The sequence below is a fragment of the Nicotiana attenuata genome, unplaced genomic scaffold (assembly GCF_001879085.1).
Source record: "Nicotiana attenuata strain UT unplaced genomic scaffold, NIATTr2, whole genome shotgun sequence".
In the NCBI taxonomy this organism is placed as follows: domain Eukaryota; kingdom Viridiplantae; phylum Streptophyta; class Magnoliopsida; order Solanales; family Solanaceae; genus Nicotiana; species Nicotiana attenuata.
The window spans coordinates 145,273-164,092 of NW_017670512.1; the positions used below are offsets into that span (position 1 = coordinate 145,273).

At 38.5% G+C, this 18,820-nt stretch overlaps 1 protein-coding gene across 1 annotated transcript; it reads right to left on the reverse strand.

The window, feature by feature from the left end:
- Nucleotides 1–5,684: 5,684 nt before the first annotated feature.
- LOC109240411 (ATP-dependent Clp protease proteolytic subunit 2, mitochondrial) lies at nt 5,685–18,602 on the reverse strand. Its single transcript, XM_019407048.1, has 3 exons — nt 18,218–18,602; nt 17,192–17,618; nt 5,685–5,988 (listed from the first exon to the last, which is right to left on the reverse strand). Exons 1-2 carry the CDS (start codon nt 18,510–18,512, stop codon nt 17,200–17,202), a joined length of 714 nt encoding a protein of 237 aa, XP_019262593.1. The 5' UTR covers nt 18,513–18,602; the 3' UTR covers nt 5,685–5,988; nt 17,192–17,199.
- Nucleotides 18,603–18,820: the final 218 nt, after the last annotated feature.

Consider the following 18,820-nt stretch of genomic DNA (forward strand, 5'->3'; position numbering starts at 1 on the left):
TTTCATAAAGTCTCTAAAACCTTCTTTCTCAACAAATCTAAAAGGAAGCTCGTCAATTATTACCATATGACATAACGCCTTCCTACATTCTTCTTGATAAAATTTCCAAGTAACAACAACTATGTCACCCTGACTACCCCCCGGAACAGATTGAAAGCCTAAATTTGATTGTTTTTTATCAACAATAGCAGGGCATTTAGGACACTTATTCATATGAGTAAGAAGTGTCGGCGTACCGTCTTTGGTCTTAAAACAATACACAATAAAGCAATTGTCACATTTTGCTTTTGTACTCCCTTCAGAAGTAATAATTTCTGTAAATGATCCCACACAATAGACCTTTTTTCCTTTTTTGGTTATATTTGACTCCGTTGTTTGAGCTCGACTTATTGCATTTGAATTAGAAGCCCCACTTTCACCCATCATCACCTTATCACTTTGTATATTTTCAGCCATGTATGAGTCACTGCAACAAGAAAAGTGTAACGACCCGAACGGTCGTTTTGAGCTTTTACACTTTGTTCGTTAGTTCCCGGGCATGACTTGCCCCGTGTGATGTATTACGACTCGTGTAAATCGTTGGTTTTGGTATTCGGAGTAACCGGAATGAATTTGGAAGAACAGTTCCCAGTTTAAAGCTTGAAATTTGAAAGGTTTGACCAATATTTGACTTGCTTGTATATGATCTCGGATCGGAATTTTTATGATTCGGTTAGCTCCGTTAGGTGATTTGGGACTTAGGAGCGTGATCGGAATACAGTTTGGAAGTCCGTGGAGGGTTTAGGCTTGAATTGGCGAAATTAGAGATTTTGGCGATTTCCAGTTGGTAGGCGAGATTTTGATATAGGGGTCAGAATGGAATTCCGAGAGTGGCAGTAGCTTCGTTGTGTCATTTGGGATGTGTGTGCAAAATTTCAGATTATTCGGACGTGGTTTGGTTGGGTTTTTGATCAAAAGCAAAATTCGGAAGATTTTAGAAAGTTTGGCTTGAATCCGATGTGTTTTGGGTGATTTGATGTTGTTCGAGGTATTTTGATGATTGAACAAGTTTGAATAAGGTATTAGAATATGTTGTGCTTTTGGTTGAGGTCCCGGGGGCCTCGAGGTGATTTCGGATGGTTAACGGAGAAGTTTGGATTTTTGTTGCAGCTGTTGAATTTGCTGCTTCTGGTATTTTCGCACCTGCGGATTGGGGACCGCAGGTGCGGTGCCGCATAAGCGGAGTTTTAGTCGCAGAAGCGGTCGAGGAAGAGAAGTGCAGGAGCCGCAGATGCGGTGGCTGACCGCACCTGCGGTGGCGCAGGTGCGGCTACGTAGTCGCAGATGCGATTTTTGGATTTTAAGTGAAAGCCGCAGAAGCGGCAATTTGACCGCAAATGCGATACCGCAGGTACGGTGGATTGACCGCAGAAGCGGGGCCTGGTGTCATAAGTGAAATCCGCAGAAGCGGATATTTTTCCGGCGAAGCGAAAGCGCAGGTGCGGAAGTGCCGGGTAGAATGTATAAAAATGCCCCTTCGCGATTTTCAGTCTTTTATTCACCATTTTTTGTGCGATTTTGGAGCTCCAAGCTGTGATTTCAAGAGGGGATCAAGTGTATCCACAGAGGTAAGGTACTTGGGCTTTATACCTTGTGTTTATGGTGATTATATCATTATCTAATCATGAAATTTTGTGGGAAATTAGAGGAAGAGTTGAGAATTTAGGGCTTGAAATTGGAGAGTGAACTTTTAGAATTTGAGTGACCACATGAGGTCGGATTTTGGTAAATTTGATATGTATGAACTCGTGAGAGGATGAGGATTCCATTGATGTTAATTTTATCGAATTCCGAGACGTGGGCCCAGGGGCCGGGTTTGAGAATTTCGGGATTTTTTAATGTAATTTGGATATTTTCGAGTGGGCTTTGTTCCCTTAGCATATTTTAATGGTCATGTTCTGATTGTGGCTAGATTTGGAGCATCCGGAGGTCGATTCGTGCGGGCAAAGGCATCGCGGGCTAGAGTTTGGACCGGATCGAGGTGAGTAATGATTGTAAATGATGTTATGAGGGTTTGAAACCCCGGATTGCACATCGTAGCGCTATATTGTGGTGAGGTACACGCTCGATGACGAGCGTGGGGTCGTGCACTATTGGGGATTGTGACTTGGTCCGTCCTGATTGATGATTTTACCGCGTATTTGACTGAAGTCTATTTGCTATCATCATTATTTGGGTTGAATGCCATGTTTAGGCTTCGTGCCAACTATTTGAACCCTTCGGGGATTTTTATTGATATTTCCTTACTGTTTTGACTTTATACTTGAACTCAGTCATGTTATTTTTCACTGTTTTTATACTCAGCCATGTTTACTCGGTTTTAATACTTATATGATATTTTTAAATGATGTTGGGCTGAGAAACATTATTTTACTATTGCCTGAGTGGCTCGTGAGGATTTTTGACAGAGTAAGGCCGAGGGCCTATGTTGTGAGGAAACACTGATATTGATTTGAGGCCGAGGGCCTGAGACATGTATGCCACGAGGTGGCTTGATTGATATGAGGCCGAGAGCCTAGTGATGACGCCACGAGATGGCTTGATATTGCGCTTGGGCAGTAAGGGGCCCCTCCAGGAGTCTGCACGCCCCAGTGAGCGCGGGTACCCATTCTGATGTGAGATATATCCCGAGGGGCTGGTATGGTTCTATGTGATTGCTCGAGGGGCTGGTATTGTTCTATGTGATTGCCCAAGGGGCTGGTATTGATCTGAGATATTGCCCGAGGGGCAGAGTTGTTAACATCGTGCCTGAGGGGAGAACCTTTATGTGTTTATCTGTCTTATTTACTTGTCATTTACCTGTTTAGTTATGTAATTGTGCCCGAGATTCTCTATGCTTACCTGTTTTAGTTGCTCTGCATTCAATTGCTTAAATGTTGAAAAGCCAAATTTTTTGAAGAAGATTAAACTGAGCTAAGATGTTTTAAGAGATTTCATAGCTTCATTGCCTTCTTACTGGTTTTGTACTACTTCTATATAGCATGTTGATGCACTTTTCGTGATTTCTTATCACTCAGTCTTTATTTATGATTACTACTCACTGAGTTGGAGTACTCACTTTACTCCCTGCACCCTGTGTGCAGATTCAGGCGTATCTAGTTCCGCTCCCGATTGCTGACCCTTCCAGCTTCCGGCGGACATTCGGAGTCCACGACGTAGCTTCCTGGCGTCCGCAGTCCCGTGTTTCTCCTCCTTTATCACTTCTATTGATATTCAGACATTTGTACTAGCGTATAGACTTAGCATACTTATATTATGACTTATAGATGCTCATGACTAGTGACACCCCGGTTAGGGCTGTGTTTGGGTTGTACTTCCGCATTATTATGATATTATCTGCTGCTTAGTACTATATCATGTTTTAGCCTGGTTTGCTTAATGTTTAGTTGTTTAACTTCGAATAGGGAATAGTTGGCTGGCCTTGTCTTCACGAGAGGCACCATCACGACCGGGTCCGGGAATAGGGCCGTGACAAAAAGAAAAGGAATGAGAATAACAAGTTGCTTAACAGATATTTATACAGGTACTGTCAAAATCGATCTCAAAACAGATGAGTTTTGTGAACTTTAAAACACCCTGCTGATTACTCTTGCTTTTAAATTTTGTATACTGAGAACAGAGTCAAACATCCTAAATTTTGTATGCTTTTAAAGTGAGAAGTTTCTGATTCTTCACAAAACTTAGGGTGTATTTGGTACTCCGGAAAATGTTTTCCAATTTTTCCATGTTTGGTTGGCTTAAATGTTTTGGAAAATATTTTCCTTATCAATTTATTTTCCTCCAATTGGAGGAAAATGTTTTCCTTATCAAGAGAAGGGAAAACATTTTCCAAAGCTCCTTCTCAACCTTCCCCACCCTCACCAACCTACCCCACCCCCTCTCCAAAAATGGCTTTTTTTTTTTTCAAATTTCAGTTTTTCCGTTACCACCCACCCTACTACCCCTCCATCCCCCCTCCCCTCCCGCGCGCAAAAAAATATAGTTTTTTTACCTTCATTTTTTTTTTTTGCAATTTCAAATTTCTGTTTTTTCATTTTTCTGCACCACCCACCCAAGCCCCCACCCTGCCCCCCCCGCCCCCCCCCCCCCCCCAAAAAAAAAATTTTTAAATATAATTTTCAGTTTTAATTTTTATTATTTATCGGTTTAAAGGGCTCAAAATTTTACTAAGTTTCCAAAATTATGAGTTTGGAGGTTATGTGTTTGGAAATTTACGGGTTCAGAAATTATAAAGTTTACGGGGTTCGAAATTCCGTGATTTTTGGAAAGTTTAGCGGTTCGAAAGTTTATGAAATTTGTTGGTCCGGAAGGTTGTTGGCTTGAAAGTTTATGGCTTCATGTTTATTATATCTAAATTATTTATGAATACTCTTGAGAAGTTATTTTTCTTAATTTGCGTACCAAACACCTGAAAATGAATAAGATTACTACTTGATTTTCAAGAAAACATTTTCTTGGAAAATATTTTCCACGGAAAATATTTTCCGTTATACCAAACACACCCTTAGTGTTTATGTTTCAACAGATGAGTTCCTGTTTACGTATACTGAAGCAAGCATCTGAATACTTTGAGAATTGAGATGCTCTTTGATTTTAAAGAACATCAACAAGAAAAGAAACTTACCATCTGCTGCTCTAGCTATGGCGAGAGGAAGAGGCGAGACGGCAAGATGGAGAGGCGAGTCGGCGAGAGGGAGTCGGCGAGTCGGCGAGACTGCGAGAGGGTGACGGCGAGTCGACGAGAGGAAGACGGCGAGTCGACGAGATAGAGTGCTGGAAAGTGGAAGTCGACGAGATAGAGTGTTGGAAGTCGACGAGATAGAGTACTGCTGGTCGAAATTTAGGCGTTAGGGTTTCTGATTATTTAGGCGTTAAAGATAGAGTACTGAAAGTGGAAGAAGGTTTTTTGATTATTTAATATATTATGGATTAAAAAAAATATATATATATATATTATATATATATATATATATATATATATATTCTTAACGGGTTAACGGATTATCCATTAAGAAAATTGAATAATCCGCCTCCGAACCGATAAGCCGTTAATAAAAAAGTTTCATTCCGTTCCCCGTCCGTTAAACCGTTAACCCGATACCAATAAACTATTAAGCTTCGGTTTTCGATTTCAGTTGGTTTGGAACACCCCTACTTCTTGTTGCCTTTAAAGACCTCCCCAAGAACTCATGCAATAGCTTCAATTCAAGTTTTCTAAGAATCCGAAGGGTTTAATCAGCGTGCATCGACACCCTCCCATTCATTGCACCTTTGTCCTGATTGATTGAAACTTGAGCTCCATATTGCTGCCTTCCTTTGATTAGCCCTTGCACTAGTACGACAATTTCTTTATTCTGTTGTATCTTGCTCCAAAACAAAAAATAACCTCTTCAACTCGAGGAAAACGTTTTCCTTTATCGTTTCATTTTTTAACGCGGGGGAAAGAGTACAAATTAGTTGCTTAAAGCTAAAAGTGGTATTTAATTTTGCCTGCATTGTTTTGAATGACAGTATATCATTATTCTTCTGCACTGTCTAAATGGGTTTGAACTAAGAGAAATATTCCAATAAATACATCCATAAGCAACAACTTCAATTTAACAAATATGCCATATAAACTGATCGACGCAGGAATCACAACAAGCTAGCTTCCAGTACACACCAAAGTTCTTTTTATGAAAAGAAGCGTTAAATAACATCTCGGCCGAGTATAAGAAAAATTTATCATGAGTAGCTACAAATAATATCTATAGCATATAAGCTCAAAGTGAAAATCCTAACAGGAATTTTATGCAACAAGTCTTCCTCACTTCTACACAAAAAATGAACAATGATTTATGTTGCTAAAAATCATCCTTCTTATTACTACTTGAAGAAAACACTGATGTCAGTCTCCATAAGCAAAATGTCCCATGAAAGTTCTCAAATATCAACCCAGGTTCCAGATCCCTACATCCAAATGAAAAAGATTGTGAGTTTCTCAGGCAACATATTCAGCTACACAAGGCACTGGAACAGAACTACTTTCATGTTTCTAGTTGAATAATCCATAAATGAAATGCAGCAAAAGGAGATAAAATATAAATTATCTTCTGCAGTCTTTATCTTTTTCTTTTCCGTGTCTGGGAGAGGGGGTGATACTTTGCAGCATCTGAACTAACAAGAAACGACTTAAGTGAAGCAAGAACCTTCATGGACAGGTCAAGGAGAGATCCACTGCGAGGTTGATATACTCAAAACATGACGCGCGAAATGAGATGTACTTTCAAATATGAGTTCGTTCCGTTAACCTAAAACCTACTGAATACCAGTTTCCAGAATAATCATTTATCCTCACTTTAATCACACTAATACGACGGGATTGATTTTCCAAAATCAAGTGAAGAGAGGAAAGCAACCTCAGCCTTCACTAATACACATTGATCTGCTTACAATTCAAGCAGCTGAATCGAGGCCTGAGGAGGCTTTGAAGTGCCAGCAGCAGGCACTTATTTGTATAACTATTATCAGGCAAACAAATATATTAAAAAAGAGAGTGAACTATCTTAAGTCTGCCTGCACTATTACGAATCAAACATGATGAAAATCTAGTTCAAGCTTTTCCAGCAAAAAGAATTTAATGTAATATTTGAAAAGATCAAGTCAAAATAATATAACACATAAGTGTTATTTAATTGATCAGAAAACCTAACAGAGTGCATGACCAGTCTTCAATAATTAGAAAGACTTTTGTGGCGCCAAAGACTTTCAAAGACAGAGAAAACTGTCGAAGTCTATGAGATTATAAGGCCAAAACTTCGTAAGCTGGACCCACTATTCAATATAAAGTGGACCTGTTATACACTCAAGTTTCATCATCCTAAAAGGTCGAACTGCGTCGGAAGCCGTAATTCACTGGAACTATCGACTACTCTACTCTGGCAGAAATATCAGTTTAACCTAAAATAGGTAACAGGTTTACAACATCACCAAGCAAATCCTGCACAGTTGCTTCCTTATCTTTTATACAAGGGAATTTCCGGTTCCACCTATTCAGCAGCAACTATTTAGGCGGGGATCCAAAATTGGAGTTAAGAGATGCATCTAATTTACAACTCCCCAGGACAGCTCCCTTTCTGCTCCTTCCAATAGAATGCACATTTCTCAACAACTGATTTGTACAGAAAATTTGAAAGAAATCAGAATTCTGACAAATATATCAGTATACTTCCTTTAGGATTGGCAACATGACACCTTATATATGACCTGGATTTGAACCAACCACATTGCATAAAGCTCCTCACTCCAAAAAGAAATCTTAACACAAAATTGAGCATCAACATTTCCTATTCGTGCATCCACATATTCTATCTCCTCTCTTAAGATATTATTCTCAGAATATTCAATTTCAAAACCTAGAGCTGGAAGGCTTTCATACCTAAGATAAACTCCCGCGTCCATAAATGGAGCTTTGGCAGACTGAAAACCATTAACAATGAAGAAAATAATCTTTTAAGGGAAAGTCAACTCAAGGTATTAACCGATACCTGAAGTGTGCCTCTTAGTTCCATATATCATAACAGTTACCAGTCTGCGAAAATGTGCTAAGAGAAATGGACCGCAAGTAAAATGGATATGACAATGCTCAAGTTTCATCAATTTTCAACTGCCACTGGTGGAAAGAGTGATTTCTCGTCCCAATAGCCACTTATTAAAAGTGGAATCTGGGAGCTCAAACAATTAAAGCCAAAATGTTCCCTGGGACGACTTCGATTTGCCCTCTCTCTTTTTGTTTGTGTATCCTTCTTTTTATAGGAGAGTTCCTTCTTTTTTAAACAACCGAGTAATCCCCGAGGGTGATTGACGCACGGTTCAAAAGCTCGGTAGTAATGGGTCTGCCCCTCTACCCTTCTCTCCACTCAAATTCCAGGATTTTTGTCTGTGACAGGTCCGCGCCTCTGACTTATGCCTAACTCACACATCACATGTTGTGCTCTTACCACTAGACCAAAGCCCTTGGGCTGCTGCCACTTGATCCTTTCACAGGTCATCTTCACTTTTTTCTGTCATAATAACTAGTACTTGCCTATTACGTCCAATAGGACTATGAATGGCAGTAATTCCATGAAGAAACTAATTGATTTGCAATAACCAAGATAAACATCCTCAGTTGACAAATGAGAAACAGCACAAATAGAATTCTAGAAACCAGAAGTGGACAGCAGTTCCTTTGGCATCTGTTGATGCTATCCCAGGAAACACCTTTCAGTTTTAAATCGTTGGGGAATAGTAAGACATGACAATGATTTAAATCGTTGGAATAGGAAGAAAAAAATTGACTCAAAGAAGAGAAGAAATATAATGATGAGTTGATAATATGGTGAATGCATGAGACACATATTATAGGAGTTAGACACGAGATACATTGTCTAATGCGGGAAAGTATCACAATACATTCGATGTTTGTCCAAATATGAGAATATTAAACTCAAGAGCTCAATTCTTCCAACACTTCACTTTGACTCTAAAACTCAACATTCTAATGCATGTATAAATTGTTCAAATACAAGGACTGTGCAATGTAGCATACCTATACAAACTGAGAAGCTATCTAACAATTTACAAGAAACCATACGATATTCCAGAAAAACGTCTAGTGATCCTTAAGTACAAAATTCAAAACCATGTTTTCCCATGAAATCAACACTATTAAGAGCATGTTTGTAAAGCTACCTTGGAAATGAATTTGGGTGTAATTACATAGTTTGGCATGTTTGTTTGGCCAAGTAATTACTTGGTCAGCATGAAATTGGGTGTAATTGGAGGGTATAATAACACTCTCCAATTCTCAAGGGGGAGGTGATAATTAGTGGTAATTACAAGGTTGCTTTTTAGTTTCTTTCCTTTTTGTTTTTATTTTAATTTATTTTTTTTATAACTTTTTATTTCTAGTTTTTTAATTTCTTAATTTTATTTTACTTTTTAATTTCTTTTGAAATTTTAAAATTATTTTTCTTTGTACATTATTTATCTTTTATTTCCCTACCTTTACTTCTTGTTATTCCATGTAATTGCTTATATTTTATCTATTATTTATTTTATTATTCTATTTTTTGAAATTACACCTCCTAATATTAGAAATAATGAGTCATTAACAAACCTAGCATATAATGAGTGATGCAATTAAAGTAAAATTTCGTTGTTGAATGTGGTTATAAATTTATTATGTTTCCTAATCTTAAGTTGTGGTGGAACTTACTATTATTATGTTGGAATTTGACATATGTTAAACTATATATTTTTTTTGAATTTTGAAATTGTGTTATATTCGTGGTTCCAATTTAATTTTTTTAGTAGTATTGACTCACATCGCATGTTGTTCTTTTTTAGTTAGAATTGATAGATTAGTTTTGTCAAACATTTGAATAATGTTATGATATTATATCTATAAGTATTAATTTATTTTATCAAACATGAACTCCATGATGTTCTTATAAAACGTATGTTTTTAGTTTTTGTAAGTATCTAAACTAAATATTATTATTTTAATATATATATATATATATATATATATATATATATATATATATATATATATATATATATATATATATTAAAATTATTTTTGCAATATTAGTTATAAATATATGGTTATTAATTAATGTATATTCACAAAAAATATACATCTTAAATACCAAATATAATATCATTTATACTTATAAAAATTTATAGGCATATATTTATTATATTAACTTTTAAGTTTTGATAATTACTTCATTTAAAATTTAATCTAACTGTGTAATTACACTTGTGCAACCAAACAGTAAACTTGTAATTACACTATGACAAACAAACAGGCCGTCGTAATTACACAACTGTGTAATTACTAGGCTGTGTAATTACTACCCTAGTAATTACACCAATTCCAATTACCTAGTGGCTTTCCAAACATACCCTAAAGTTTGATTGTTGTTTCCACCCCCAAAGCACCAAACTGGACAAGTATGAATGATTTGGTAGGTCGATAAATGTTATGTTAAGATTGTGTATGACTTTGTATGATTTAGTAGATAGGAATTAAATGGGTTAGGTGCAACTGTAATTGTATTATAACACTATAAATTCAGATGATGCTCAAAGAACAAATCATAACCTCCAATTTATCTTCTTTCTCTCTTTTATATCTTTACACTCTTTTATTTCTATACATGGTATCGGAGCCCCTGTGACTGTTCCAACAGCCACTATTCCAGTAACCGTTTAAGGATGCGCACGTCTTTCACCTTTCTTTTCTATCACAATACTTTGAATCCTTGGCTTGGATAATTTTTAAGCAAACTAATGAGAGAGAAAGGTGATTCCTCAATCACAGGTGACATCAAACCTCTTTTTCCATCTATCTCAAGTTCGCCAACTATTACCAATGTAAAACTGCAAGGTAGCAGTAATTATATGTCTTGGTCAACCTCGGTCGAGTTAATGGGCCAAGGCTATGATGATCACTTAGTTAAGAATGCAAGTGATATCATTGCCACAAAGAGGGCTCATTGGAAGAAAATGGATGCACAGCTGTGCAGCATAACTTGTGGAATTCTTTTGACCCTAAATTGCTTAACTTATTTCAATCTTGTAATATACTTGTTGCAAGATTTGGGCCATGCTAAAACTATACACAAATGATTTGCAACATATATATAAAGTAGTTTCAGATATTGTTCACCTCCAACAGAACCATCAAGATATTGTAAGTTATTTAGGGCAAGAAATCCTAAAAGATGAGTTTGATGCTCTCATGCCATTATCCGGTAACACATCACTGCGCAAGAACAACAAGAAGATATATTTTTAATGGTCTTGGCATTAATAGGGCTTCGATCAGATCTTGACTTTGTAAGGGATCAGATTCTAATAAGTTTGACCATTCATTCTATGGAGGAAGCATTTCCTCTTATTGAGTGTTTCTTCAAAAACAACTAAACTAATGAAGTTGAAACATCTGCATTAGTGGTACAAATGGAAATGCACAGGGACAAATATTTTCTTAAAAAGGGAGAGAGAAAGGACCTAGACCTCATTGCACCCACTGTAACTGTGAGAAAGCACGGGAGAAAATAATATTGATATTATTGACTTGTGTGAAACACGATACAATGAGCCCTATATATATACACACAACATATCCTACTCCTAATACATATTGGATTAGGGTTATTTACTCCTATTTACATAACTATTCTAACACTCCCCCTCAAGCTGGTGCATATAAATCATATGTACCGAGCTTGTTACATATGTAGTTAATACGAGGACCAGTGAGGGACTTGGTGAAAATATCTGCAAGCTGATCATTCGACTTCACAAACTTTGTAGCAATATCTCCCGAGAGTATCTTTTCTCTAACAAAGTGACAGTCAATCTCAATGTGTTTAGTTCTCTCATGGAACACTGGATTTGACGCAATATGAAGAGCAGCTTGATTATCACACACAAGTCCCATCTGACTAATCTCACCAAATTTCAACTCCTTGAGCAACTGTTTGATCCAAATTAGCTCACATGTCGCCATAGCCATCGCTCGATATTCTGCTTCTGCACTAGACCGAGCAACCACATTCTGTTTCTTGCTCTTCCAGGACACCAAATTTCCTCCTACTAAGACACAATATCCAGACGTAGAACGTCTATCAGAAGGTGATCCTGCCCAATCAGCATCTGAGTATCCAACGATCTGCTCATGGCCTCGATCCTCAAACAATAAACCTTTGCCTGGAGCTGATTTTATATACCGAAGAATGCGAACAACTGCATCCCAATGACTATCACGCGGAGAATCCATAAACTGACTCACAACACTCACAGAAAAGGAAATGTCAGGTCTTGTCACTGTAAGGTAATTTAATTTACCAACCAACCGTCTATATCTTGCAGGATCGCTAAGAGGCTTCCCCTGTCCTGGCAGAAGTTTAGAATTCGGATTCATCGGAGTGTCAACAGGTCTACAACCTGTCATTCCTGTCTCCTCAAGAATATCTAAGGCATACTTTCGTTGTGAGATCACAATACCTGAGCTAGACTGAACGACCTCAATACCCAGAAATACTTTAGTTTGCCCAGATCCTTAGTCTGAAAGTGTTGAAAGAGATGTTGCTTCAATTCAGTAATACCATCCTGGTCATTGCCGGTAATAACAATGTCGTCAACATAGACCACCAGATAAATACAAAGACTCGAAGTAGAATGCCGATAGAATACAGAGTGATCAGCTTCACTCCGAATCATGCCAAATTCCTGGATAACTATGCTTAACTTACCAAACCAGGCTCGGGGAGACTGCTTTAGACCATAAAGTGACCGGCGCAAGCGACATACAAGGCCACGAGACTCCCCCCGAGCAACAAACCCAGGTGGTTGCTCCATATAAACTTCATCCTCAAGATCACCGTGTAAAACAGCATTCTTAATGTCCAGCTGATAGAGGGGCCAATGGCAAACAACAGCCATGGATAGAAAAAGGCGGACTAATGCTATCTTAGCCACGGGAGAGAAGGTATCACTGTAATCGAGCCCAAATATCTGAGTATATCCTTTGGCAACAAGACGAGCCTTAAGACGATCAACCTTACCATCCGGACCAACCTTGACTGCATACACCCAACGACAACCAACAGTAGATTTACCTGAAGGAAGAGGGACGAGCTCCCAAGTACCACTCGTATGTAAAGCAGACATCTCGTCAATCATAGCCTGTCGCCATCCTGGATGAGACAATGCTTCACCTGTAGACTTAGGGATGGAAACAGAGGACAAAGAAGATAGAAAAGCATAATAGGGTGATGACAAACGATGATAACTCAAACCGACATAATGGGGATTAGGATTAAGGGTGGCCCGTATACCTTTCCGAAGTGCAATCGGTTGATTAAGAGGAGACAAGTCCGCAGTATTAGCAGGGTCAGGTGCAGGACGTGAATCAACTGGACCCGATGCTGGGCGCGGACGACGATGATATGTCAAAAGTGGTGTTCCTGTGGCAGGGAGTCTAGGAGGAGCCACACTAGACTCCTCAACGGCTGGAATGGATAAGACTTCTATAGCGGAAGGTGAAGGAGGAGCTATAGGAGACTCGGGTAAGACTTCTGTGGCGGAAGGTGAAGGAGGAGCTATAGTAAACTCCTTAAAGGTCGGTATAGGTAAGACCTCAGATATATCAAGGGGGTCAGAAAGGTCAGAAGAGGTAAAGAAAGGTTTAGACTCAAAAAATGTGGCGTCAGAGGACATTAAGTACCTACGAAGATCAAGTGAGTAACAACGATATCCCTTCTGAACACGAGAATAACCAAGGAAGACACACTTGAGAGCACGAGGAGCTAACTTATCTTTCCAAAGGGCTAGGTTATGAACGAAACAAGTGCTCCCAAAAACACGAGGGGGAACAGAGTATACGGGTGACTGGGGAAACAATACTGCATACGGTATCTGATTCTGGATGGGAGAGGAAGGCATCCGATTAACTAAATAACAAGCTGTGAGAACTGCGTCGCCCCAAAAACGCAGCGGAACATGAGATTCAATGAGAAGTGTGCGAGCAGTCTCAATGATGTGCCTATTCTTTCTCTCTGCAACCCCATTTTGCTGAGGGGTATAAGGACAAGAGGTTTGATGAATAATTCCTTGAGAAATCATAAACTGCTGAAATTGAGAGGATAAATATTCTAAGGCATTATCACTGCGAAAAGTGCGAATGGAAACACCAAATTGATTTTTAATTTCAGCACAAAAATTCTGGAATATAGAAAACAACTCAGAACGATCTTTCATTAAGAAAATCCAAGTACATCTTGAATGATCATCAATAAAACTAACAAAATAACGAAATCCCAAGGTTGAACTGACTCTACTAGGACCCCATATATCAGAGTGAACTAAAGAAAAAATAGACTCTGCGTGACTCTCAATACTACGAGGATATGAGGCTCGAGTATGTTTCCCGAGCTGACATGACTCACACTCTAATGTGGATAAACTAGACAAACCAGGCACCATCTTCTGAAGCTTGGATAAGCTTGGATGTCCTAAACGTCTGTGAATTAGGTCCGGAGGATCTGTAACTAGACATGCCTTGGAGGATTTTAGGGAGTTAAGGTAGTAAAGCCCTTCTGATTCAAGTCCCGTTCCAATCGTCTGCCCTGTACTGCGGTCCTGCATAATAAAAGAATCATCAATAAAATATATACCACAATGGAGGGCACGAGTCAAACGACTAACAGATGCAAGATTAAAAGGACAGCCAGAGACATAGAGAACGGAATCTAGAGTGACAGAGGGTAGGGGATTCGCTTGTCCAACTCCTTTTGCTTTGGTTTGAGACCCATTGGCTAAAGTAACAGTGGGAAGAGACTGTGAATACGCAATATTTGACAAAAGTGATTTATTACCAGAGATATGATCAGAAGCGGCTGAGTCCACAACCCATTGTCCAGGAGGACTAGACTGGGAAACACAAGCAAAAGAATTACCAGCAACAGAAGTATTAGTCTGAGCAACAGAAGCTACTTGTGGAGATGTCTGCTTACTTGCTCGATACTGAAGGAACTCATTATACTCCCCTTCAGATAAAGAAAATCCCTGGTTACCTGTAGTCTCAGTCTGAGCAACATAAGCATTTTTGGTTGGTCGACCATGTAAAGAATAGCACACGTCACGAGTGTGTCCAAGTTTATGACAATAAGAGCACTTGGGTCTAGATCTTCCAAAACGACCTCCTCCTCGTCTATTCTCCATAGTATGAGATGCCCGATTGTCCACTGACTGGGATACGAGGACAGATGAGTCAAGTGTCTGTGATGAGCTCACTGGGTGACTTGGTGCTGCGGCAAGGCGAAGTAATCGAGAGAATAATTCATCAACTGTGGGGACAGTCGGACTAGCCAAAATCTGGTCACGTACTGAATCAAGGTCAGTAGGGAGTCCAGCGAGTGTAAGAACTAGAAACATCTCTGTCGTTGCTCTTGTTGCTTTTCAATACTAGCAGAAACTGGCATCAACGTCTCAAATTCTTCCATGACTGCCTGTACTTGTCCCAAGTAAGTAGACATATCCAATTCCTGTTTCTTCAAGCTTGTCATTCGCGATATTACATCATAGAAACGAGATATGTCATTAGTGTATAAATTACGAGCCTTTTCCCAAACTAAATAACATGTTTGGAACGGACGGAACAAGGGCATCAACTTGGAATCAATAGATCGCCACAGGATACTACATAACTGAGCATCGACCTTCTCCCATAGTGTTTTGGCCTTTTCATCACCTTTGCTAGCCTTTTGTGTTAAATGATCTTGAACTCCTTGACCTTTACACAACTCAACAAAAGAAGCCCAAGCTAAGTAGTTTGAACCTCCCATTAAAGGTTCTGAGGTAATCATAACACCGGAACTGCCAGAACCCGGGTTTTTAGACCCGAAAGCATCGACTCCCAAAGACATCGTTGGATTATCACCAAATAACAGAAAGAATCAACTGAGAACTCGCTGAAACAGATGAAGGAAACACTGGTTTTGACGGAAAATTATTGTATCTGCCGGAAAAAATCAGTGTGGTCGCCGGAAAAACTCAAAGTGGTCGGAATTAAAAAATAAAATTATGGATAGGCTCGGATTTTGAGGGCGAGCCAACTGTTCTGAAGGAACGAAGTCAAAAACTGCCTGGAAAGTGCTCCACTTGCCGGCGCGTGGAGTACATCTCGCCGGAAAAAAAACTGCCTGATCGGCGCGTGGAGGCGCGTGAGACGTCTGTCGGCGGAGGTGTCTATTGGGGTTTGGTCGCCGGGGGTTGGGGGACCTTGTGGTGGTGTTGGTTTTTGCACAACACCGATGTAAATTGGTTTGACGGAAAACAACCCTAAAAAGGTTGCCGGAATTGAAGCACGGCGACTTTCCCGGATATTTTCTCACTGCTGCTCTGATACCATGTGAGAAAGCACGGGAGAAAATAATATTGATATTATTGACTTGTGTGAAACACGATACAATGAGCCCTATATATATACACAACATATCCTACTCCTAATACATATTGGATTAGGGTTATTTACTCCTATTTACATAACTATTCTAACAGTAACAATAAAGAAAAGGAAAAGAAAAATATATAAGAAGTGGATAAAAAGATAATAAGACACTTTAAAATATCAAAGAACATGAATTTGGAAGACTTTTAACCCTTGCATGCACTTTTTGGGGGTTGCTAACTTGTTTCTCCAATGAAAAAATGATAGATGAGGTGTGTAAAAGGAGGCCTGCAGAGAAATGTGTAACAGGGACTTTTCGTGTAAGTTGAAGGGATAAAGTATTAATTAAGCCTTTTATTTTTTATAAGGAAATGCAGCTGTTAAAGCTACCTACCTGTTCAACATATACAACATAAGCACAAAAAGCGTTTTTCTCATTTAGCTTGCAGAAAAAGAATGACAACTCAAACCTGATTCTTTCCCTTAGACAAATCTGAGCAAGGAAAAGGACTCTAATGGAAGGAAAAAGAATTCACTTAAGCAAATTTCTAAGAATTTTCTATCGGGTGTCTTCAAAGGAACAATTTTTAAGATTTTCAGTATTATCTAAGACTTGTGCTCAGAAGATTAGTCCAAAACTAACTGAAGGGCATAGGCAAAAATGCAGTAGCCCTCAGTACTGTTAGACTGAATACACAACAGTGATTTTAGGCTTAAAGAATGTACTTAAGAGAACCTTGCGTCTTATACCTATAATCATCATAGTATACATCTCATTTTTACTTGTCTATCTTATATTGCATTTCATAAACTTAATAAAGTCAAAAAGTGAGAAAACAAAGAACTGAGACATTAACTCATAACATAAGTACTTACACCAGTAAGTAAACCTGAGAATTGCTAAGCGATTGTTACAAAGACAACATTATCTTTTCCACATATATCAGTTATACACACAGCATAAACACAAAGATATACAAGCATAAAAGTACATAGCAGATGCATTTTTTCCTTTTCGATAGGTGATTTTTATATGTTTTATCAAAATATTACCTAGAAAACTACAATCAATATTATAGGCTCTAGCCTTTTACTCTCTCTTGTTGCATGTGTGTATGTGTGTCTGCGTGTTTACAATTTTGGGAAGAAAAGCTTCAGTCTTACCACAAATTCTAATTTGAACTTTTATCTTTGGCCTCTTTAGCGATAGCATCAGTTACCAGAGCCATTGGTCTTTGATCAATAACCTCATCAATTATCCCAAACTCCTTGGCTTCTTCAGCGGTCATGAAATAATCCCTATCCATATTCTTTTGAATTATTTCCACTGGTTGTCCCGTATGCTTGGAGTATAGTTGGTTCAGTGCATCCCATACCCGAACAATCTGTTTTGTGTGAATTGTCATATCTTTAGCTTGCCCACTATATCCACCAGAAGGCTGATGAATCATGATTGTAGCATTAGGAAGAGATCGTCTCTCACCCTTGGCACCAGCAGCTAAGAGAAGGGATGCCATTGAAGCTGCTTGACCTAGACATATAGTATTAATTGGAGATCGAATGTACTGCATTGTATCGTAGATAGCAAGACCTATACAAAAGAACAGGAGAAAGTTACGACAGGGTTCCGATTGCACAATGACATGGTTCTGAGTTTACATTCAGACACAATCAGCATACTCCAAGAATGAGCTACCAAATCTCATCATGATAAGCAAATATAAAGGTTAACCGAAAGATAAAAAACATAATCTTAACTTCTATCATAGATTGAACTGAAAGCACCACACACAGCAAAATGCAGACTGCCAAGCCTACTTATTATCATGTGAAGAAAATAGAGACAAACAAAACCACCAAAATAAAAGTATTTGTCAAGCTTTATTCATAGAAACAGAGAGCTAGTTAATAATCATTTCACCCTTGATAATCACATTACCAAAATCCAAACAGGATAAAATGTACAACATTTAGGTGCATATATTGACACTATTACCTTTTCTTTTTCTCATCATATTGAAAATTGAACTCTATTTAAAGTTAGTCATTGGCCAGAGTATGTCACTCTAAAATTACATCCGACAACAGGGGCTATTTTAGCGAGTAGTTTTCAAATATGCAAAATATAATAAACTAAAACAAAACAAAAATCCTGTTTTTAGATGAGAAATGAAAAAAAGAAACACTAACCGGCAGTGACGGCGCCACCGGGAGAATTGAGGTACATGTGAATAGGCTTGGATGGATTCTCGGACTCTAGGAAAAGAAGCTGAGCAACGACAACATGGGAAGTATCATCGTTAATGGGTCCATTGATGCAAATGATGCGCTCTTTGAGCAGCCTTGAGAATATGTCATAAGCCCTCTCTCCACGGGAAGAGTGCTCTATCACCATCGGTATTAGCCCGTACCATCTCCTACTATTTGGATTCAAAGGCCTTCTGCTGATTCCATTCCAAAGTTTGTGAGCAATTAGGCTGCGCATCGCTGTTTTCCTGGGATTTGGAATTGAAACCTCAGTGGATTTTTTATTGTGATAGCAAGAGTGAAGTGTGGGGTTTTACCGTAATTTAGAGGGTGGAAAGCTAAGCTTATAAGGCGGTTGAATGTTATTTGGCTTTTTACCTTAAATACAATATTTATTTTGATTATTACTTAACTGTTCTATGAAATGTACATTTAGTGTGGTCGCTCATTAGCTTATTTTTTCCTCTCATTTTGACCATTTTTATTATTAAATAATTTTATTTTACTATTTCTCCTTTTTTTATAAAATAATTATATCCCGTACCT